General features: G+C 41.6%; 1 protein-coding gene across 2 annotated transcripts in view; it reads right to left on the bottom strand.

Annotated features, from left to right (window-relative positions):
- The window catches only part of ARHGAP26 (Rho GTPase activating protein 26), a 511,759-nt gene that overhangs the window by 96,045 nt on the left and 392,033 nt on the right, over positions 1-23,681 (bottom strand). For both annotated transcript variants that reach the window (XM_056124844.1, XM_056124845.1), the window contains exon 19: positions 18,432-18,570. In XM_056124844.1, the coding sequence (XP_055980819.1) occupies positions 18,432-18,570 (139 nt within the window). The remainder of the gene's footprint in view (positions 1-18,431; positions 18,571-23,681) is intronic.

Below are 23,681 nucleotides of genomic sequence, written 5' to 3'. Positions count from 1 at the left end.
TTGAGACATTTTTTTAAAAAATATTTATTAGGGAAACACCATGAGGTACAGTTATAGACTTACAAATTTTTGTGCTTGGGTTTCAATTATACAATGATCGAGTACCCATCCCTCCACCAGTGCCCATTTTCCACCACCACTGATCCCATTATCCCTCCCACCCCCCATCACCCCCATCTCACCCTGCCTCTGTGGCAGGGCATTCCCTTTGGTTCTCTCTCTCCTTTTGGATGCTGTGGTTTGCAAAAGAGGCATTGAGTGGCAATTATATTCGGTCTATAGTTTACTTTCAGCATGCATCTCCCATTCTGGGAGGATCCTCCCAACACCCTTAATTTGGTGCTCCCTTCTCTATCTGAGCTGCCTTTTCCCCTAGCATGTATGACTGGCCTCCAAGCCATGGAGTAAACCTCCTGGTACCTATCTGGGCTATTCTTGGGTGTTGGTCTCCTATTTTGTTACTTTTATGTTACCCAGATGAATGCAATCTTTCTGTCTGTCCCTTTCTTTCTGACTCATTTCACTTAGAATGATACTTTCCGTTTAGTACCACTTGTATGCAAATTTCATGACTTCATCTTTTCTAACAGCTACATAGTACTCCATTGTGTAGATGTACCAAAGTTTCTTTAGACTACATTTTGACTGATATCTGACATCTAGAATTTTTCACACATGCTACTGCTATAACAAAATGGCACAAAAGAACAATTTGAGGAAAGAAGTTCTTAGTCCGAGAAGCAAGTACAAAATATTATATGATCAAAAAATCATAGTTTTGTAGACAAGAGAGTCAAATGTGCAGTGGAAGAGGCAGGTTATCACTAATATCCCTGTGGCCATACTCTAAAGGCATCTTGGATTCTTGCACCTCTAACCTAACACTACTGGACTGTTATATGACACAGAAAACTCAAACAATGACACTGGGGACTTCTAGGTAGACAAACTTCTAAACTGAAATACTTAAAATTCTTACCATGGATGAGCAGGTAGGTGAGGTTTATTCCAGAGAAATGGTGGACAGTGAAATCAATAGTAAATCAAACATTTTAGTGGTTATGACAAATTATACCCAGACAAATTCTATAAAGCATTTGTAATGGGCTGGGGGGGCAAAGACAAAAATGATTCAGCATATGCCACTCAAAACAAGAGAATTTTTTGGTCAGGTGGGCAAATGATAGTTTTTCCTGACAAAACAACATAATGAGACTAAACAGCTTATAAGACTTATGAAAAAATTAGCCCAATCATTTAAACAACAGAGCTGGACCTCTTTGTTACCACTGATGATCCAAACTGCTTCTGAGATTTTCATCAAAAGGTACAAGAACAATTGATCGCAATGGAATTACTGCAGAAAATAAAATTATAGGCTAGTGGACCGAAAGAGAAAAACAAGCAGCTATGAGTCAAATCAACAAGATCAGAGAGAACCTTTAAAATGACCAAAAGAGAAAGAATGCCTAAGTTGGAGAGTATCTATAAACTGGAGTCAGGCTCTTCACATGCCTCGAATATTTGTTAATAAGAATTTCTCTTCGTATTTGTCACAGAAAACAGGAGCCGACAAGCAAGGACAATCCCCAAACAACTGTAAATATGTGTGGGGAACGCCTGGGACACTTTCATGAACCTGTGTTCCAGCAGAAGTGACAAATGAGATGTGGAGTTGGTCCCTCTGAATGAAGGCACTCAGCAGCAGGGCTCATAGGGCATTTCTGTTGACCCGCAGAGAACACATTAAACATCCTTATGGTGACCTGTAAAGTTGGCATCAGCTCATGCATTTCAGGTGCTGGCTCCAAGCTCTGCACATGCATATAGCCCCACAAATGTTTCAAGTCATGGATATAATGGAACAACAAGCAATCAAAATGTATTGTGCAAGCTCAGAAAGAGGCAATTTGTGGGAGTGCAATTTTCAGGTGCTTCAGAGAGAGACCATTAATGTCCTTGAAACCAAAGTACTGGTTACAGTGGACAAATCTCTGTTTTTTTGTACAAATCAGGAGCGGAAAAACACGGACATGCAACAAAATCACTGCAACTAAAAAAGGAAAGCCACAGAGTCATTTTGGCGATATTGTACTTGTTCTGGGGGTTGCCATGGAAATCTGGGAGCAAAGCTACTTCACTTTCCATATTTACCAAGTGACTCCCGCTTACTCTAATGACAACCCCACCACATACAAGATGTAGGGGCTCTGTTAATCACAAGGATCCAGAAGTGAGGCCAGTGGAGCACACACAGAGCCGACAAGTCCATACGTCTCAGCAAGCCTGAACACGTCTGGGGCGCCAAATACACAGTGCGGGAGGGTAAACATGAAATGCAGCCATCAATGTCACTTTGGGGGAGCTTTCTCACCACGCACAGAATTCTGTCAGAATCTAAGTGCATGTCCCATCTTTCCATTATGCCTGAGACTAGCTGTCAAAAAGGCAAGGAAAGATTAGTCTTCAGCAGTGGTTCACGATGCCTCTGTCCACACAAATGCACAGGAAGAAAAGGGAGGAACCCAACAGAAAGGACTTTTGCAGACAAGTAGGGCTGTATGGAAAAAAAAAAATTAAGGCAAAAGCAAAATACCCAGAGGCTTTCTTGTGCTGTGCTGAGGGTGTACTTTCCCCTGCTTGTTAAAGTTTTGCAATGAAGTCTGCAATGTATCATCTTGACAAGATAGGATGATAATAAGCATGGCAGCTTAATGAATTTTGCAATAAAAAAATGATGAGTGTGCAGCGATTCTGAGCTCACCCTCTCTGGGAAACACCCGACTACATGGGAAGCTTGGAAACAGACTTTTTGCAAGAGTATTTCTCTAACTTTTCATGCTGATAATAACTTTAGCATGGTCTGTCAAGCCACACATAAAACTTTATGCTTATTCAGTCTTGCTTCCTATGACAAAAATAAGTGCAGAAGAGTCTGGGCAATGTGTTTGGGCACATAAAAACAGTTTGGGCAATATTTTAAAAAATGTTCAACGTAGTTTGTGGGCTGGAGAGGCAGTACAGGTGTTAAGGCACTTGCCTTACAAGCGACTCACTCAAATCTGATGCCCAGCACCGTGTATGGCCCCTGAGTACCACCAGGAGTGGTCTATGAGCACAGAACCAGAAGTAAGCCCTGAGCACTGTCAGCTGTGGTCCCCAAAAAAGGTAGTTTGGGAAATGGATGAGTAAGCAGTGATTGGTAAATGAAAAATCTGATTGATCCAATGTTTTGACCATTCATAGGAGACAGTACATGATGTCTTCAGCAAAACTATCACTGATTTTGCTTCTATGATGACTAACCGACTTATTTTCTTGCCACCATATTCTCCATAATAGCCTTTTCCTTTGCAAAGAATGCCAATACAATTGGATTTCATGAGAGAATGGAGAAGTCTCTGCGGCTGGCTTAGGATCAAACTGTATCACAGGCATGGAGGCATGACAGGTAAGCTCATCCCTGAAATGGTGTGTGAAAAAATCTACAAAAGAGGAATGAGCATCTGATGGTGCTCTAATGAATTATTGAATAGAGAAGTGGATAATATGGAGTGTTACACGGAAATTGTGCTACTCACAACACAGCCAGCCTTCCTCTTTTCTACACAAGAGCTTGCTGTTGAGTAGCTTTTAGTTCTTCTTTCAGTTCAAAATACATAAAAATGTGAGATTCTTGGGGCTGAAGAGAAAATATAATGGGTAGGGCACTTGTTTTGCTTGCAACTCACCTGGACTCAATTCCCAGTAACCGAAATGTTCCCCAACCCACAAGTGTGATCCCTGTTCTCAGAGCCAGGAGTAAGCCCTGAGCATAACTGGGTGTAGCCCCAAAACAAGACAAACAAATAAGGAAAAAAAAACTCTGGGGAGTCCAGATATAAATACTTGTACTAAATTTGTATTTTAAAAAATGTGACTCGGGCTGGAGCGATAGCACAGCGGGTAGGGCATTTGCCCTTGCACGCGGTCGGCCCAGGTTTGATTCCCAGCATCCCATATGGTTCCCTGAGCACCGCCAGGAGTAATTCCTGAGTGCAGGGCCAGGAGTAGCCCCTGTGCATTGCCGGGTATGACCCCAAAAGCAAAAAAAAAAAAAATAAAAAATGTGACTCAAAAAACAGGCTTGAGATAGTAAATAAGATATGATTAAGGAGTCTTGTTTTTAATAACATAGGAATTAGAGAATATAAAATTAACAGGTATTCTTCAATTTAGGAAGCATAGAAATTTATGTAAATATATAATATGTATTTGGCATAGAAATGTCCAAGAGTTTTACTATGCACAGAAGTATACATGCATACATGGTTTTCTTTTAATAAATGGGGTAATTACTGAGTTCACTGACTTAGTGACAATGCGGGAGACTTGAGCTTTATCAATATGCTTCTGTATAGGCTTTTCTTCCTTCAGTGATCTATCTTGAACATTTTGTTCTTGCTCTATGCTTTTCACAGCACTGTCATTGTTCTGTTTTGTTTTTTCGGTTTCTCCTGGCTGTGCCCCTAGGTGGGGTCCCCATGGCCATATCCAGTGATGTGGGTTGGGGGAGGTGGGAGCATGAAAAGTGCTAGGATCCAACTCGGGGCTTCACATCCGCTGGGTGTATGCTCTACCACTTAAGATATCTCCTTGGCCCCGCATTATTTACAGGCCACCTCAATTGCAATGTTTTTAGTCACACACAATGAAGCCCAAAGCCACATTACACCTTCCTGTCTGTGTGACAACAGAAATCCATGTGGATAAACATGGTGGCTCATCTGCCTCGAAGCAGGGGTGCTGAGGGCTCAGGATCTACAGGGGTCATCTGGGAACAGGCACATGCTGCAGCCCTGAGTGCCTAGTGGAAGGTGTGGATGAGCCTCGGAAGTGTATGGCCTTCCAGTTATTTTTCAACAAGGAAGACACGCCAGGAGAAGTATACTACATTCTCAAGCTCTCATTTCTCTGAGTCTACCTGGGAGAAGTCCAGGGTAAATTAACTAAAATAATTGATTAGAACTATAATCCCAGCAGCTAGTTAACATGATCCATGGAAGACAAGCCCGAGCATCCCTTTCTATTTCCACCAATTCTGTGCAATTTATCTCAAGCTGCTGATGGAGCTGCATGGAAGTTATCAGGTGGTGTCTGGACAGCACTTCATTATCCTCACACATGGGCCTCTCTTGGAATCTGCAGGTTCGGAGTGCAGTATTTTCTTAGTCAAAAGTAAGGTAAAGCTATAGCCTGATGATAATCATTGTAGTCACAATGAATATTTATGAGGGGCTTACAATGTTCTAGGTCCAGTGTTGAATACTTTACATGCACTTAGTAAGGGTGATCACCCCCCAAGGAAGTGATTATCTGTGATTGATTTTATAGATAAGCAAATGGAGGTTGAAAATAGGAAAGTAATTTACTCCTGGTCTGAGAGCCATTACGGTACAGAGATGGGTACTAAAACAACAACCAATTTTTCAGTCATTGGAGGAGATTTGAATTTGTCCCAAATAAGATTCAAAGGAACATTCTGGTAATAAAGGAAGAAACATATCATTGAGTATCCCTCTCTTCATCATGCAAGTGCGTCTTATCTTAAGCTGTATCACCAGGGTGCTTTTAAAAATACAGATTCCCAAGTTTGAGCCAAGACGCGCCCCCCCCCCCCACAACCCCCTCACTCAGAATATACTCGGGAGATCAGGCATCTGTATTTAATAAGCTCCTTTGGTGATTCTAATCTACACGCAAGTCTAAGAATCACCCTTCCAAGAAACACGTTTCAACACCTCAAGTATAAACATAAACATTTGGGAAATAATAAGCAATAGATGTCTCCTTACAATTTCGTGGAAGAAATCCTGTAGGAAAGTTCATACAAAGCTGGTTTCTGGTTCCTTCTAAACCTATGAGTCTACTTTCTATAGTTGTCTACAAAAAATTATATACAGCTTGCATATTGGTATCTTTTACTTAGGTATCTTGTTTCAATTTCTGTAGTATGATGTGTATATGTGTGTGTAAACTTGGAGACGAAACACTAATCAGCTATGCCACCATTCACCTGGCAGCAAGGTAGAAAACCCTCATTCCATCTGTCCTCAGGCAGTCACATCTGAGAGTGATTGCATTGGCACCTCATATTGAAACGATTACATCTCCTCTGCTTTCTGCCTAGTCGGTACTAGCTCCAGAAGGCTCACTGAAGAGTGGCAGCTGCCCACCAGCACATAATGAGTACCCCACTAAACGTGGTTCCAGAGGTCCCCTTGCAGTGCTGGAAGCTGGGAAAGAGACTATTAATTGCTTCTATAACTCAGTCTGGTTTGGTCTTCACTTCTGTAATTTAAGGGCCAACAACGGCAACTTGGCGGGGGGGGCTGGGAATGAGGAAGAGAGACCACCTGGGGTCCATCTCCTATGCCATTTACCAGCTGTGCACCTGCTAAACCTCTCCAGCCTCAGTTTCCTTGTCAGTAAAATGTGTATGAGAACCTCCCTAATAGGGTGATTATCAATTGTGTGGTATAATAATGAACTCAGCAGGTTCCTTGGAGTATTAGTTGTGCACTAATAGTTTTTATTGTTACTGTTATTAAGAAAGGCCCAAATTAGGCTTGACTTCCAGGCATTTTTCCCCTAATCAAATGACAAGTACCCTTTCACACCAGCCCCCCAATTTTTTTAAAATAATTTATTTATTTATTGAATCACTGTGGGAAAAGTTACAAAGCTTTCAGGTTTAGGTCTCAGTCATGCAAATATCAAACACCTTTCCCTTTACCAATACTTATTTTTTATCACGAAGAACCCCAATAAAATCCCACCCCCCACCCCTCCCAATGCCTGCGAGGCAGATGAATTCTAGTTGACACTCTATCTGCTTTGATTAGATTCATTGTTTCAATAAAAGATGCACCACTATTATTTAGAGTTTACCCCCTCCCCCCAAATCAGACATGCTGAGAAAGCATTGTGAAGTGATTCGCTTTCTACAGCTGGGTTCAAGAATTAAATGTTGGTTTTGGATTTCCGCTATTTTGCTAATTAACCCTGGAAGTATTTCTACTGAGAGTCAGATAATTAAGAGATTGGTTTCTGTGCTCTGGAGTCGTGGCCGTGCTGGAGAGCCGCTCGTGGGGGGCAACTGGTGGCCTCGGTAGGACGTGAAGGACAGACTGGAATGCCCCCCTTCCCATGAGGTTTTGGTCGCCCCCACACCCCCGGCTCACACCTGCTCTCCACAAGGCACCCATGTGGCCGTCATCTTTCTTTCCAGAGAGGAGAGGGCAAATGGGGCAACACCCTTTCCCCTCCGGGCAGACATGATGGCCTGGATTAACGCATAGTCCGTTCACTTTTCTGCTCCAAGCTGCTGGGTTCTGCATTAAGTCCTTGTGCTTCTGGGGCCATGGCTGTGCCGGAGAGCCGCTCGTGGGGGGCAACTGGCGATCTCGGTAAGGCGTGAAGGACAGACCGGAACGCCCCCCTTCCCATGAGGTTTTTGTCGCCCCCACACCCCCGGCTCATACCTGCTCTCCACAAGGCTCCCATGCGGCCGCCATCTTTCTTTCCAGAGGGAGGAGGGCAAATGGCAGCCCCCCAATTTTTAAAGGCAGATTACAATTTTCAGCTTCAGGTCTCTAAGTGTTACTAGAAATATTTCCCTCAAAAATAATATTAGTTTTACAGGCTAAGTCCAAAAAGTCCCCAAAGTAAATACTCATCTAGAATAATCCCACAATTTTTAACTAGAAGGCTAATGATAGGTTAATTGCAGCTTTGATATCAGTATGATTATGTTCAAATCTACCACTCTGCTTTTGTGTGACTCCTGACTCTATTATTTAATACAAATTTTGTTTTCCTCCAAGTGTAGAACAGCAACTGTATATCTATGTGATAAAACAGTGAAGATGAAACAAGCTGCTGCTATGGCACAGTGCCCAGCAAGCGAAATCCCTTGACAAATCATGTAGCCATTACATTAGCTATGCATAAACAAAAAGTCAACTTCTATGGGAAAATTTTTTCCAAGTTCAATCTGGAAACATATCTTTCCACAATCCCTCACATCAGTTTAGAGATGAAAGCTGGGCTCTGCTACTTTACAGAAAGACTCTCTCCTTCTGTAAGCATCACTAAACCGTTCTGTCTTTCCAGTAGGAGTGTAACTCATTTCCTTTAGTATCTTTCTCAAGAATCCTCTTTGCAGAAAATACTCTTTGACAAGCTAGAGTCGACCTGGATCCTTACTCTGCTCCTCACTAAAAGACTCAGTGACTTCCTGATGATTTATTTCCATTTGCTGCTAGGACATTTTCTTTTTTGGGGGGGAGGGGATGGGGGGAAGGGGGCTATCTTCTATGAAAAATTTTATTAAAGAGCCATGATTTATAGTTTCTGATAGTTGCATTTTAGAAATACAATAATTCAACACCAAACCCTCCATCAGTGCTGACTTCACCCCACCAGTGTTCCCAGGTTCCCTCCCCATCCCAACCTGACTCCAACCATACCTGTCAACTTCACAGGTACATTACAGAGTTCAGTGGCTGCCACTTAGCTCTCATGTTTTCAATTCTGTTTGTGGTATATGGCTGTACCCCTCACTCATATCCCTGGCATAACTGAAACTCTGGTTCCTGTTAATCCATTACATGTTGGTCTCTTCTTCCCCCCATGATTTCTATCCTTCTGTCACAGTCTCCTCTCTAAGCACTGAGATCGAGGAGGATCTAAGCATTCCTCTTTTACAACAATACATTTCCTCATTCAGTATTTTATATTCCACAGATAAGTGAGATCATCCTGTGTTTGTCTTTCTTCTTCTGGCTGACTTCACTCAACATATCTTCCAGTTCCAATCACGTTGCAGTAAATTGCATGCTTTTATTGTTCCTTGCAGTTGCATAGAATTCTACTGTGTAAAGACACCACATCTTCATAATCCATTCATCTGTTGTTGGACACCTAGGTTAATTCCACATCTTAGCTATTGTACTGAGTGCAGCAATGAAAAATGGTGTGCATATGTCCTTTGCAGAGAGTGTTTTTATCTCATGTGGACAGATGACCAGAAGTGGAATTGAATTGCTGGGTCATAAGACAGTTCAATTCTAAGTTTACTGAGAACTTCTCATACTGTTTTCCAATGGGGTTCTGCCAGACAATATTCCTACCAACAATGGGTGAGAGTTTCTTTCTCATCACATCCCTGTCAATACAGATTGTTCTTACTTTTTTTGATTGTGCCATTTTCACTGGTGTGAGATGGTTATCTCATTGTTATCTTGATTTGGAGTTCTTTGTTGATAAGTGATGCTGAGCAATTTTTCATCTGCCTACTGGCCATCCACTTGTCTTCCTCTGGGAGGTATCTATTCAATTACTCTCCCCAATTGTTGATAGCATTTTGAATTTTTTTGATCTTCATGAATAGATTATATAGCCTATACATCAAACCTTTATCTGATGTGTGAACTGCAAATATTTTTTTCCACTCAGTTGTCTTTTAGTTCTAGCCTATGGGGTTTTCCCCCATATCCACCCCCACACCACATACAGAAGCTCTTTAACTTATTGTCGTTCCATTTATTTACTTTTTAATTGCTGCCTTTGCCAATGGTATCTGGTCATTAAAGGCACCTGTAGCACTGTACTCCCATTGTTCATCGATTTGCTCGAGCAAGCCCAGTAATGTCTCCATTGTGAGACTTTGTTGTTACTGTGTTTGGCATATCGAATACGTCACGGGGAGCTTGCCAGGCTTTGCTGTGTGGGCGAGATACTCTCAGTAGCTTGCCGGGCTCTCCGAGAGGGGCAGAGGAATCGAACTCGGGTCGGCCGCATGCAAGGCAAATGCCCTACCCACTGTGCTATTGCTCCAGCCCATTGAGGTCTAAATCTTAAAGTGTTCTGCTTATATTTTCCTCAACATACTTTACAGTTTCTGATCAGATCTCAAGATCTTTGAATGACTTTTGTGTGAGGTGTAAGATATGGATCCAGCTTTAGTTTCTTACATGTAGTTATCCAATTTTCCCATTTGTTGAAGAGGCTATTTTTACTCCATTTCATGTGCTCAGCTCCTTTATAGAAAATTAACTGCTCATATATGTGGGTTTTTGTCATAGGGTATTTGAATCTGACCCATTGATCTCAGGATTTATACTGGAATAAATAGCTTTCCAGTACCAGCCGTTTTGATCACTATCACTATATAATATAATCCCAAGTTAAGTAATGTAATACTTTCCAATTCCTTATTTTTCAGTATGGTTCTGGCTATTTGGGATCTTTTCTGATTCCATGCAAACTTTATTATTTATTTTTATAAAAATAAAATAATGTCATCTGAATTTGGATGGGGATTGCATTGAATCTATGTAATAGTTTAGATAGGATAGTCATTTTAATAATATTCTTCCAATCCATGGATTACTATTTTAAATGCAATGGGCTCCTTGCTTTCTCCTCTGCTTCAATTTTTGTATACAGAAATGCAACTGATTTTTGTGTATTTACTTTGTACTGGGCCACTCTACTGTATTGGTTTATTGTTTCTAGGAGCTTATTTTTTTTTATTGGGGACTCTTTGGGGTCTTCTATGTATATTTTCATGTCATCTGCAAATAGTGAAAGTCCGAGATTATTTTTTTTCTAATTTGGATCGCTTTGATTTGTTTTTCTTGCCTGACTGCTGTAACAGGGCTTCTAATACTATGTTGAACAGAAGTGGATGGAGAATGGACCTCCTTGCCTTGTAGCGATCTCAGAAGAAATTCTTTCAGTCTTTCACCATTAAGTATGATACTGGCTGTAGGCTTGTTGGAGATGGCCATTATTATTTTGAGAAAGGTTCCTTTCACCCTTATTTTTGTTAATTTTTTTTAAAATCATAGATGGATGTTGAATCTTGTCAAAGGCTTTCTCTGCATCAACTGACATGATCATAAAATTTTTTATGTATCTTTTATTAATGTGGTGTTATGTTAATTGATTTGCGTATGTTGAACCATCCCTGGGATAATGCCCACTTGATCAGGGTGTATGATTTTGTGATATGTCATTGAATTTGGTTAGATAAGATTTTGTTAAGGATTTTTGCATTGATATTCTTCAGGAGATTGGTCTGAAATTTTCTTTTCTGGAAGTGTCTCTGTTTGGTTTGGGTATTAGTGCAATGTTAGCTTTACAAAAGCTGTGAGGAAGAATCCCTGTGTCTTTGATACTTTGAAGAGTTTAGAGAGAGTATAGGCAGTAAACATTCTTTGGAGGTTTGACAAAACCCACCAGTGAATCTGTCTGGACCAGAACTTTTGTTCTTGGGGAGATTCTTAATTACTGTTTCAATTTCCTTACTTGTGACTGTCCTGCTTTAGGCTCTCTGCTTCCTCCTCGTTCAGCTTTGGGAGATCACAAGATTCAAAAAATCTATTTCTTCTAGGTTCTCCATTTAAGAGAATAAAGTTGTTCATATAACCTCTCATTATTTTTTTAATTTCGGAAGAATATGTTGTAATTTCTTCCCTTTAATATCTGATCTGATTTATTTGAACATTTTCTCTTTTTCCCCTTTGTGAATCTAGCTAAAGGTTTATCTACCTTGCTTATTTTTCTGAAGAACCACCTCCTGGTTTCACTGATTCTTTGAATTGCTTTCTTGGTTTCTATGCTGTTAATTTCTACCCTATTTTTTTAAATTATTATTTCTCTCCCTCTGCTACATTTTGGATCTGTTTATTGTTCCTTCTCTAGATTTTTGAGGTGTGTGTTCAGTTTTTGATTTGGGATTTTCCTTTCTTAATGCAGGCCTACACTGCTATGAATTTCCACCTTAAGACAGCTTTTGCTGTACCCTATAGATTCTGGTAGCTTGTGTCGTCATTCTCATTAGCTTTAAGGAATCTTTTTATTTTTTTACTAGTTTTTAAAATTCATTAATTTTTTTAATTAAATAAGTGAGAGATACATAGTTACAAATTTGTTTGTGATTGGATTTCAGTAATTCATCTTTAAAATTCTTCCTTGATTTCCTCTTTGATTCAATTATTGTTTAGCAGTTCTTTTTTTCAACTTCCAAGTGTTGAAGTTTTCCTGATCATCTTTCTATGATTAATCTCTACTTTCATGGCTTTGTGGTCTAAGAAGGCAGACTGTAAAATTTATATATTTGTAAATTTATGTATGTTTGAGTTGTGCCCTGATATATGACCTATTCCAGAGAATTTTCCATGTACATTACAGAAGAAGGTGAATTCTTGTTTTGGGAGAATGCAGAGCCCTGTATATGTCCAACAATCCCAGTTCTTTCAGATCCTTATTTAGGGCTATTGTCTCTTTATTGATGTTCTGATTAGTTCATCTCTCTAGTGGGAAAAATGCTGTGTTGAAGTCTTCCACTACTATTGTATTTCCGTCACTGAGTTTCTTTAGGTTTGTTTGTAAGCAGAAGCTTTATTAACCTCGTTGAGGCTTCATTTGGTTCATAAGTGTTAATGATAATATTTGATCGATTCTTCTCTTAACAAACAGGTAGTGTCCATCATTGTCCCTAATTACTTCTTTTGTATTGACTGGAATTTGGTTTAATATAAGTGTGGCTGTCCCAGCAGCTAGGACATTTTCTAAATCTTGCACTTCTCTTTATTTCCTTTGTTATCTTACAAAGTCTTAATCTCAGAAGCTACTCCCATCTCATTCCTAGTCCCACTTCCACCACACAATGAAGAACCACACTGTCTGTTAACTGAGTAAAGTTCCCACCCAGCATGGTGCATAAGAAAATATACAGATCCTCATTCTGGAAAGAAGGTACCATCATCATAAAGATGGTCTAACTTTTAGGGAAAAAGAAAAAAGCTAGAGGATTCTACTGCCGTCACCTATAGATTAAAGCCACAGAGCTAATGAAGTTGTCTGAGTACATGAACTGCTTTATTACATAGAAGGACAAAAAAGAAAATCTCCTTCTGGAAAATAAGATGTGCATCTGTGAGCCCCAATTGTTAAGCCAGGTACTTCCATGATAATTAGTAGGCAGAAGAGAGAAAAAGAGTAGGCTCCAATTTCTGCATAGAGCAAGAATACCACACTGCAGAAGGATGGGGAAAATGGCCTGATGATAAAAGGAACCTCCAAAAGAGAGAGCACCCTAATGTTGTACCCTGGGAGTTTCACATTTGTTTGCATCTCAAAACGGCTTTCATGGCTGAACAGGGAATACAGAATATTAACCTGCAGATACATACATGAGGAGAAAAAGCTTAACTGAATTCAAAAGAGATTTCACAGAAGAGGGAACGAGGCTCTGAAAAATAAATAAGCATTTATGCCATTTGAAGGTAGAGAAGAGGTATAGGTAGATGACATAATTGTGCGTGCGTGCGTGCATACGTGTGTGTGTGTGTGTGTGTGTGTGTGTGTGTGTGTGGTCTCAGACATGATCTGTCCAACAAGACATAGCTCTGTGGCAAGATCCTAAAGAAAAGTAAAACAAAAACAAAAAAGGAAGAAAGAAAGAAAAAAAGTAAGTAAGTGATCTGGTAGCTGCCTTTAGAGAACTATGTCCCTTCCTATCAGACATGGAAATGGAAAAACCCATTTGTGATGCTTAACCTCACAGCTCAGAAGTCACAAACTGACTGGAATGGACTGACTCTGTTGGAGACCATTCTGTTTGTTTGGGGATTTAGGGATTGAATAATGTTTTAATTTTTTTGAGGATATGAAAAATAGGGAATTTTTACATGTTGACCCCCCTGCCCCCGCTTCTAGCTCATCTTAAAACAAATTGCAATGGACCAACATCCTCTCCTGTTGGCATAAGAGTGGAGTCCCCGTAGGAACTAGTCCACTCTCCAGTTGATCGCGGTCCTCACCTGGCCTTCTTACTCATACTAGCCTCACCACCCAACTATCCTGTCTAGCTGCTACAAACGTGCATCCAGTCTATGCCACTTTTAGAACATAAGATCTTTTAGGGCAATAATGTTGTGTGTTGATCAATGAAATAAATCAATGCCACAAAATAGGTATAGACAGGCAGTTGCTACTAAATAAAATATGGAGCAATGTAGCACTGTCCTTCCGTTGTTCATCGATTTGCTCGAGTGGGCACCAGTAATGTCTCCATTGTGAGACTTGTTACTGTTTTTGGCATACTGAATATGCCAAAGGGAGTTTGCCAAGCTCTGGCATGCAGGCGGGATACTCTCGGTAGCTTGCTGGGCTCTCCGAGAGGGATGAAGGAATCAAACCCGGGTCGGTCTTGTGCAAGGGAAATGCCCTACCCGCTGTGCTATCACTCCAGCCAAATAAAATATGTGAACAAAATAAAAAAAAAATAGAAGGCAAGGACAGGAGTCACAAGGAAACACAGCCTGAAACAAAGAGATTAACAATGGTGTCCACGGCCAGATAAACAACCAGTTCATAGGACGTGAGCAAAACTCTGGCTGATGAGACAAAAAAGATTTGAGTTTGTATATTTACATTAAGAGGAAGGATATGAGTCAGTCAATAATTCAGAGCAAGGTCTGTGGACTCCAACCCGGGGGCCATACACCACAGGCAAGACCCAAGACAATTCTGAGGTTGGATGTAGATGAACATTCTGAATTTCATTGGTTATGGATTGATAATGTACATTAGAGGAAAAACACAGGGACATCATGAAATCATGGCATGAGGAATTTCGCTGAGTAGGAATAGACTATGTAGAGAGGTGAGTTGCTTTAAAATGGATAGAAATATACAATTTAAACAAAGAACAGTGAAAGATTTCCAGGGTCATATCTTAAACAATGAATTTACGTAAAGCCAAAGGATTCTACAAATGATTCAAATGTGGAAGCTACTGATATGGATACGGAGAGTCCCAAACCAAAAACCATCAGGATTATAGAGTATACTATTATTGTGTATTAGGTAATACACATCATCATAATGACCAATTTTCTCCACAAATTTCTTTCATAGTCTCATGAAACTGCGTCATGAGATTGCTTCAATACACTCTTCCATCTTTGGAGACAATGTTTTTAATCTCTGTAGATTAGACTGCAAAGAGAAGGGGGCTTGTGAAAAATTCATAGTGCACGCTCCTGCTCCTTTAACAGTGGTTCTTTGTGACTACTGAGAAGGGGCAAGCAACAGAAAAATCTTCTGGGCTTCTTGCTCAAGCTTCCTCACAGCAGCAACTTCCCCGCATCCTCCTCCTATCCCACCTCCTAGGGTGCTATCAAAAGGCAGACCCACTACCCCTAGGCTCAGAGAAAAAAGGGGGCCTCCAAATCGACAAAAAGCATGCTTCTATGCACACCACTCTAATACTTCCCAATAAAAATACTTTTGCTCTGTACTCCACATATACCCGAGCCTTCAGACGAAATCCAGTTTCCAAAAGGCATTTTCTAACCTTTTGAAGGAAAATACTGCCACCCTGACCCCTGCCTTCCACCCTGCCATCTGCGGAAAGGGAAAGAGAAGTTCAGGCAAGGCTGCCTCCTCCATTCTTTAACTTTCATCATCTGCCTCATCACATCAAAATCTATTTCGGGCAAAGATCTGATTGTCTTCTAAGCTCCATTTTCATTCTTATGTGCTTAAGAGAATGCACTTCAAGACCTGTTTAACAAAGAATCTGTTTCTGCTTCAACCTTAGCCCAAACTAAGCATTATTCTGAGCTCAGAGTAATTTACCAGGTCCGTCTGGCGTGTCCTGATTTGTGCTGTGCATGGCTTTGTACACAACATGAGGTGATCATGGCTCGCCCGGAAACCTGAGAGGCCAATAACTCCACAGTCCTGTGTCTTTCTTGGAGCAGTCGTGGCTTAAGTCAGGTTTGTTCCAAGCCTTCCACGTGTATGTGGAAAGGCCGACAACAGAGAGAACAACTCCAGCCAAACATTTCAGAGGAACACAGGCTCCTGTCTGCTGGAAAAAACACTGATCCCAGTATAGGGGTGGAGGTGGGGGGCAAACCTCTAGAATCATGGCTATCCTTTGATGTAGAAATTCTTCCAGGAAATCTGTGATAAGGAAATGATCACGACTATAAAAAACATTTTGCTATATGGGTGATAATTTACTTAAAAGAGAAAAATATCCAAATCAACCCCAAAAAGTGGCAAAACAGCAAGGCACAGCCATATTATGGGGCAGCGGTAGGGCATTTGCCTTGTGCGCAGCCAGCCCAGCAGAGCCGGGTTCGATCCTCTGCTCCTCTCGGAGAGCCTGGCAAGCTACCAAGAATATCTCGCCCACATGGCAAGGCCTGGCTATGGTAGCTACCTGTGACATATTCAATATGCCAAACACAGTAACAGATCACAAATCACAAATCATCCTGTTATTCGTCGATTGCCTCGAGCAGGCCCCAGTAACGTCTCCTTCATCCTAGCCCTGAGATTATATTGAAGGCTCTTTAGGAGAATGAGACCCATCATTGTTACTGGTATTTGGCATATTGGGTACGCCACGGGGAGTTTGCCAGACTCTGCTGTGTGGGCAGGCTACATTCGGTAGCCTGCCAGTTTGTCCAAAGTAGGAATGAGATAATAAGATGTCATAATAAGATGATTACACCAGCTCCCGGAAGAGAATAGTGCAGTCTCCTGCCCCCGCGCCTGGCTGTCCTCGCCGGGGGCCCCTTGGAGGGGAGCGGGTTGAGCTTTCCTCCCCGCCCCGACCAGGGTCCCAGCAGCTGAAGACCTCCAGGACCAGCCACCACCATGCTGAGACCCTCTCCGCACACATGAAGGTACTGGCAGAGGGACAAAGCCACACGGGTTCCAGGGCCGAGATCTCCAAGCCTACTCGGATCGGGGCCAAGCATCCTCCACCCAGAGCCTCCAAATTCCAGTAGGCGGGGGTCACACCCACCAACTGGCCCCCTGGTGCCATGTAATCCCATCAACAGTAACAGAAAGCCTCAAAAAAATGGAGACCCGCTCGAGCAAATCGATGAACAACAGGAGAACAGTGTTTGTCAATGTGAAGTACTTGAAATACAGTTATGTTATCAGGTGGGGAAGGTTGGTTTTGGGGAGTTATGCTAAGGAAACGCCTTACATCTGAAATACCAGAGACTAAAAAGCATTTTCCATAACAAGGATGAGAAAGGTGGCAACTCAGATACGGGGGCCTCTCATCTTCAGGGGGAAGTAGATCTGGAGTCTGATTTCACTTTGTGCCTTTTTATACTTATTTGGGGTTGGGTGGGGGTAAAAGGAATGGGGGAAGAGAAGAGCAGCAGTACTAAAAGCCCTCTAAATTTACTGAACACTCACTGTGTGCTAGGAACTGTATGGGATGCCTTTGTCTGCACAACACCACTTGTTGAAACCATTATTATCCCCATTTTTAGGAAGTGAAGACTGAGGCTCTGACATATCACTAACTTGTCCATGCCTTACGCAGCTGATGAACAGCAGAAACAGAATCCTTACCCAGGCACCAGTACATGTTTTCAACTGTGCCTCTGAGGGGACGCATCTTTGTCTCTTGGAAAGCAGTTACTGCACTGACCCACATCATTTGCCCTTGACTTCACTGACTCTATTTTGGGCTCTTTAAAGACAAGGACCCATTTTTATATGCCCTGTCCCTAGCAGGCAGCAGGTAAATCTTGGTTATACAAAGGAACTAGTTCGGGTATCTGCATACAAATTAACTGGTAACTAATAGTAATAGCAGATCTCAAGGCCTTCCAGTCCCTGGCCCAGCTGAGCCAGATGCTTAAATTTCATTTAGTTCTTCCCTGTGTATGCCATAGACATTCTTAGCCCTACTGGACAGACAGGGAAACTGAGGCTGGAGAAGGGAAAGCTTTGCCCATTTGTTGGGAAAATCTTCCCAATGACCCAACTTCAGGCACACTACAGAGTTTGGTTCTTAATATCAACACAGAAACATGACTGAACATTTTAGAACCCACTAACCCAGTCACTGCAAAGAACTTAGAAATCCTAAAAGGGAAAACTGATTCAATATAATTGTGGTGTGATTTGTAGCAAGGAAAACTACCACTTCCCTGACTGATGCATTAATTAAGTTCACACATTTAGTGCCCACTGTGCAAGAGGCCCCATGAGAGGGGGTGGCAGAGGAGGGGTGGCACAAGGCCCAGCACTCGGTCACAGTGCAGTGGCACACAGGACTCACTCTAATGAGCATTTAATGACAAGCTGAGCAAAGGTGCAGAAACTGGTTGGATGAGGCTGCAGTGAGAGCAAGGAGAAGTACTCCTGAACTGAGCTCTGAGTGTGCAGCATGAGGAAAGGGGCTGATTCAGTTACGGCACTCAAGGGGTTCTATGAGATAGTCCTCGGTGGTCCCAAAGGCATGGACAGAGACCACAGAGGTGTCAGGAAGTGACATGAAGGTGGCAGGGCTGCCCCCAGGGCCCTGGGCTGGCCTAAGCAATGAGACTCACGTTTCTCTGTGGACTGCACAGTGTGAAAGAGTGTCAGGGGCCTCTCACTGCAGGATGGGGGCTTGGAATCGCTGCTCTTCTTCCGAGACAGGTGCAGCTGGGTGCTGGAGAGCGGCATCTCAGGCACGGTGTTAAAGATCTGCAAGTTAAGTTTTGCAAAAGGTTATGAACGATCAGGAATCACGGGGAAAAATGCAGAGAACTAGCACCACCGGAAGCTTGATGGTATCTAAGAAACAGTAAGTCCTTAAAAGATCACCAGCACTTATTTGCTCAGGACTTAAGGAAGTGGCCAAAGTACTGTCTCTTGGAAGTGTCTTCCAGTGTTTGGCAGCCATTAATTCCCATGGGGAACCCCTTCTGCCATTGCTTCTGGGAATCTATTTTCTGTGGTTCTCTTCAGGGAAAACAGAAAGCAGCAGTGTTAACTAAGAGTCAATGCCTGTTAATAAAGTATTTGTGTGTGTGTGTGTGTGTGTGTGTGTGTGTGTGTGTATGAAATCATTGTTATCTACAACCACTTTAAAACCCCTTTTCCTCATTGGTGTCACTTCCCAGTTCCTAACAACTGCTTCACAATATTCTTAGAATGGGAAACATGTATTTAACATGTATTTAGACATGTATTTAAATAACATTCCACAAAAGAACCTCAGAGCAGGGTACTACTAGCCAGTCTGCAATGATCCTCAGATGCTTTTAAAATTCAACAGCCAGGGAGATAGCTCAAAGGGCTGGAGCATATGCTTTGCATGTTGGAAGCCTGTGTTCAATCCTGGAACCAATTGGTTTCCCAAGCACCCCCAGGGAAGCACACCCAGAGCACCAAACCAGGCAGGAACTGGATGGACTAGTCTTTGAGGACCTTTAGGGGTGGTTCAAGAAACAAAACGAGAGGACTGAGAGATAGTATGTGCAGGGGTTAAAGTGCTTGCCTTGCACACTACTGATCCCGGTTCAATCCCTGTCACTGCATATGGCCCCTCAAGCACTGCCAGGGTTGATCCTTAAGTACAGAGCCAAGAGTAAGCCTAAGTACCACTGGGTATGGTTCAAAATCCAAGTAAACAAAGCTAAATAAATTTGGAAGCTCTGTGATATCACTAAAGCTGAGATATTCTTTTTAATTAAAATGGGGGGGGGGCTGTTTGTCCTTTCCTTGATGACCAAAGTAACATATATACTAAAAACTTGGAAAATATTTTTTAAAGCATCAAGGGAAAAAAAAAACAACAAAAGGGGCTAGGGCAGTATCTCATTCTCCCAATTCCACTATTTGGAGATATTCAAGGTAGCATTTGACATTTTATTTAATGCAATTTTTTTTACATATTTCCCCCTTTTATGCTTTTATTATAAGAAAATTCCATGGTAAAAAAATGAGAAGACATCAATAGAAAGATAATAATAATAATAATCCTTATCTTGTTTTCCTAGATTGCCAAATACAGCAGAATTAATAAAGATCACTTCCCATGAATACAGTAGCTGCCTTCCACATGGATTCCCTAGAACCCATTCATCAGCACATGTGTCCAACAAGAACAGTCACTTCTCTGTGACCAGAGCAATGGGAACTGCCCTCAGATAAAAAAACTGCAGCAAAGAGGGCAAGCTGCCACAATTAAAACATAATTACATAGGGCAGCAGCATCTTTCCCCCGCCCCCAGATTTCTTTTGAAATATATATAATAAAAACAGCATGAATTCAATCTAAAATATCTTCTGAGCATCAAATTGGGTTGCTTTTTGGGAGATGGGAGGTGGGGGCTGGGGCAGTTTGGGCCCAAACCTGATGGCGCTTAGGGGTTACTCCTGGCTCTACACTCAGGGATCACTCCTGGCGGTGCTTGGGGAACCATATCGGGTGCCTGGAATCAAACCCGGGTCATCTGTGTGCTGGGTCAACACCCTACCTGTTGTACTATCACTCTGGTCTCTGAGCATCAACTTTATACCAGACACACCAAGTATAATAGCCTCGGAGACAAATGTCATCTCTGCATTTATAGAGGTTGCATTCAGAAGCTATGATTAAATATTTGCCATACCAGGTTCAGCTCAGTATATGCTTTATATCATTTTTTTAATCTAACGTCAAAACATATTTATTCTACTATTGGGACTATAATTCTTTATACAGTTTTGTATGCTCTATGATTCATCGAACATGATGCTATTATTTTTAAAATATGCTGACATTAAAAGATTATGATGAAATGAATAAAAAATCTTAAAATGTGATTTTAAACATCTACAGAGTTGTATAGCACTCTTAAGTATGATCCACCCCGTCATCGCTTACTCTTTGGAGCACATCTCCTTTTAGCTTCATGAGTTATAAGGGGTGAGGGGAAGTACCTCATTCCCTTCACCTGCAGGTAACCCCAAACAGTCTTTCTTGTGGTCCTCTCTATTTTGCACATGCACTTAACAGCAGATCTGAGAAGCTGACATATAGAAAGCAAAGTCACAGAATTATAAAAATTCCAGTCAAAACAGCTGCTCTCCATGGACTGGCAGGTCCACAGGCTCTAAAGATGCCAGGCAGCTGGTTAAGTCAGTCTCGCTCCCAAACACAGCTGTCTGAAAACAGCATTATCATATTTTCCCTGGGCTACTGAAATTTTCAGCAAAATAAACTGAATCACCACAAAAATGAGTTCAACTGAGGCAAGGGGGTAAAAAGAAAATAAGACTTCAAGTAAAACCAATTATATACATATGTGCATATATATATACACACATATGTGTGTATACATATGTATATATACTTACTAAATAAAGGAACAAAGTAAGAAGCACCCATCTAAAACTATTACTTGTATTTGATATGCCAAGAACAGTAACAATAATGGGTCTCATTCCTCTGACTCTGAAAGAGCCTCCAATACAGCAGCGTTGGGAAAGATGAGTAAGGAAAGGCTGCTAAAATCTCAGGGCTGGGACAAATGGAGACGTTACTGGTGCCTGCTCAAGCAAGTCGATGACAATGGGATGATGGTGATACAGTGATGTGTGTGTGTGTGTGTGTGTGTGTGTGTGTGTGTGTGTGTGTGTGTATTTATTAAGCTTCTGGTTTCTGGAGAGTTTTGTGGTAGGGAAACTGGAGGCACTGGTGGTGGGAAATGTACACTGGTAAAGAGATTGGTGGTAGAACAGTATATAACTGAAACCCAATCATGAACAGCTTTGTAACTCTATTATCAGTGTGATTCATTTAAAAAAATACCACTGCTACACATTCTCCAGGCTTCTTCTGAGTATTTACAAGGAGAAAAAAAAATGAGAGAGAGAATGCAGGGTTGGTACTAAGCTGAAAGGCCATAGGCCTCTAAGAATCTTTTTCAGACCTTGACTCTGGTGCTCAAACCAGGCAGAATCATGACCATTTCCTAGGAGAGAACCTAGGGCAGCACATGGTCACTCTCCTTCAACCAGGCACAGTGCGAGGCATGTTAATAAGCTCAAAGACAAGCTAATTCGGCAGAAGTAAGATGACAACTTCACGTCCACAGATTTGCTAAGGGGATAAGCAATGCAACCCTGCAGCCATAAATTTGCACTATGACCTGCCCTCAGCAGTTATTCCTCATTCATCTCATCTTCCCCGGCCAAGTCTCACTACAGGAGTCACTGCCCTGCCCTCACACCCACATGTACAGTTTCAACAAAAGTCATCTCTCAGAAGCCTTGAGCCTCTGACTTCACATTTCGCCCAATCAGCAACACCTAGCTAAACACATTTCAAATGAATGCACTCCCCTCCCCCACCTCCTTAAGTTTGACTTCCAAATTGTCATTTTTTCCTTGTGAGAATGAGTTTCTTGCCCAGTTATAATGGGAACTAAGATAACTGCATATAGATTTTAATCCCAACTGCGACTAAAAAAAATAAATAAAAAAACTCAAAAAATGTGAGCACTTATTCTTTCCTTAAAACTGTAGCAAATGCTAGCAAAACAAAGAACAAGTTGTGTGGAAGGACTGTGGATTTAGACAGATGCATGAAAAATTGCTTCCAAAACAATGTTTATTCACAGCCAAGGAGGAAAAGACATTGAAAACATGAGATAATTTAATTCTGATCACTGTCTGTTTACTCTAAAAGACAAAAAAAAAACCCACAAAAATAAAAACACAACACCCCAAAAACAAACATGATTGAAGATTATTAGAACTGATTTTCAGTGGAGAAGTTCAGCATAGGAAAGAGCTAGCATCTTTTAGTTTTGGTTTGTGGGTCACCTTGGTGATGCTTAGGGTTTACGCCTGGCCCTGCACTTAGAATTACTCCTGGCAGTGCGTTGGGGACCAAATAGGATGCCAGGGATGGAACCTGGGGAGGCTGTGTATAAGGCAAGCATCTTACCCACTGTATTAAATCTCCAGCCCCAGAGAGCTACCATCTTATTTTTAATTTTTATTAGTGAAACACCATGAGGTAGACTTACAAATTTTTGTGCTTGGGTTTCAATTATACAATAATCAAATACCCATCCCTCCACCAGTGCCCAGGCCAGTTTTCTGGATATTGCTCTGAGCAGGATCTAGGCTTCTGGAGAGCTCTGCCATGGCTGCACAAGGTCGAGAAGCAAGCACAATTATTACAAGCATTTTTCTTAGGTGCACCTCTGTAAATCAGACCCAGTAAGAGCCAACAGTCCATACTTATGTTTTGGAACCGGGTGTTGGAAGGATCCTCCCAGGATGGGAGAAGCATGCTGAAAGTAGACTATAGACCAAACATGATTGCTACTCAATGCCTCTTTTGCAAACCACAACACCCAAAAGGAGAGAGAGAACAGAGGGAATGCCCTGACACAGTGGCAGGGTGGGATGGAGGGGTGGGGAGTGGGAGGGATACTGGAATCCGTGGTGGTGGGAAATGGGCACTGGTGGAGGGATGGGTATTTGATCATTGTATAATTGAAACCCAAGCACAAAATTTGTAAGTCTACAACTGTACCTCATGGTGTCTCACTAGTAAAAAAATAAATTAAAAAAAATTCATTCTCAAAAAAAAAAAAATCATTCTCCAAATTAACTCTGAAACTTCAACCACACAAGTTGCTTAAAGGCAGCCTATTATTTGGTCACTTTCTAGCTAGTCAAGAGCTTTATTCTGTGCTGGAAGTTCAAGTTGAAATTTTGATGAGAATATGAGTAATCTAGCCTTGTTGGTTAGAGCAGCAACCCTGTTTCATGTGGGAGAAATGACTACCAGCGGAAGTTTCCTGCAGTCTGAT

The sequence above is a fragment of the Sorex fumeus genome, unplaced genomic scaffold (assembly GCF_029834395.1).
Source record: "Sorex fumeus unplaced genomic scaffold, SorFum_2.1 ptg000051l, whole genome shotgun sequence".
Classification (NCBI taxonomy): Eukaryota; Metazoa; Chordata; class Mammalia; order Eulipotyphla; family Soricidae; genus Sorex; species Sorex fumeus.
The sequence above is the reverse complement of the archived record's forward strand: the minus strand, read 5'-3'. Positions and strand labels throughout refer to the sequence as shown.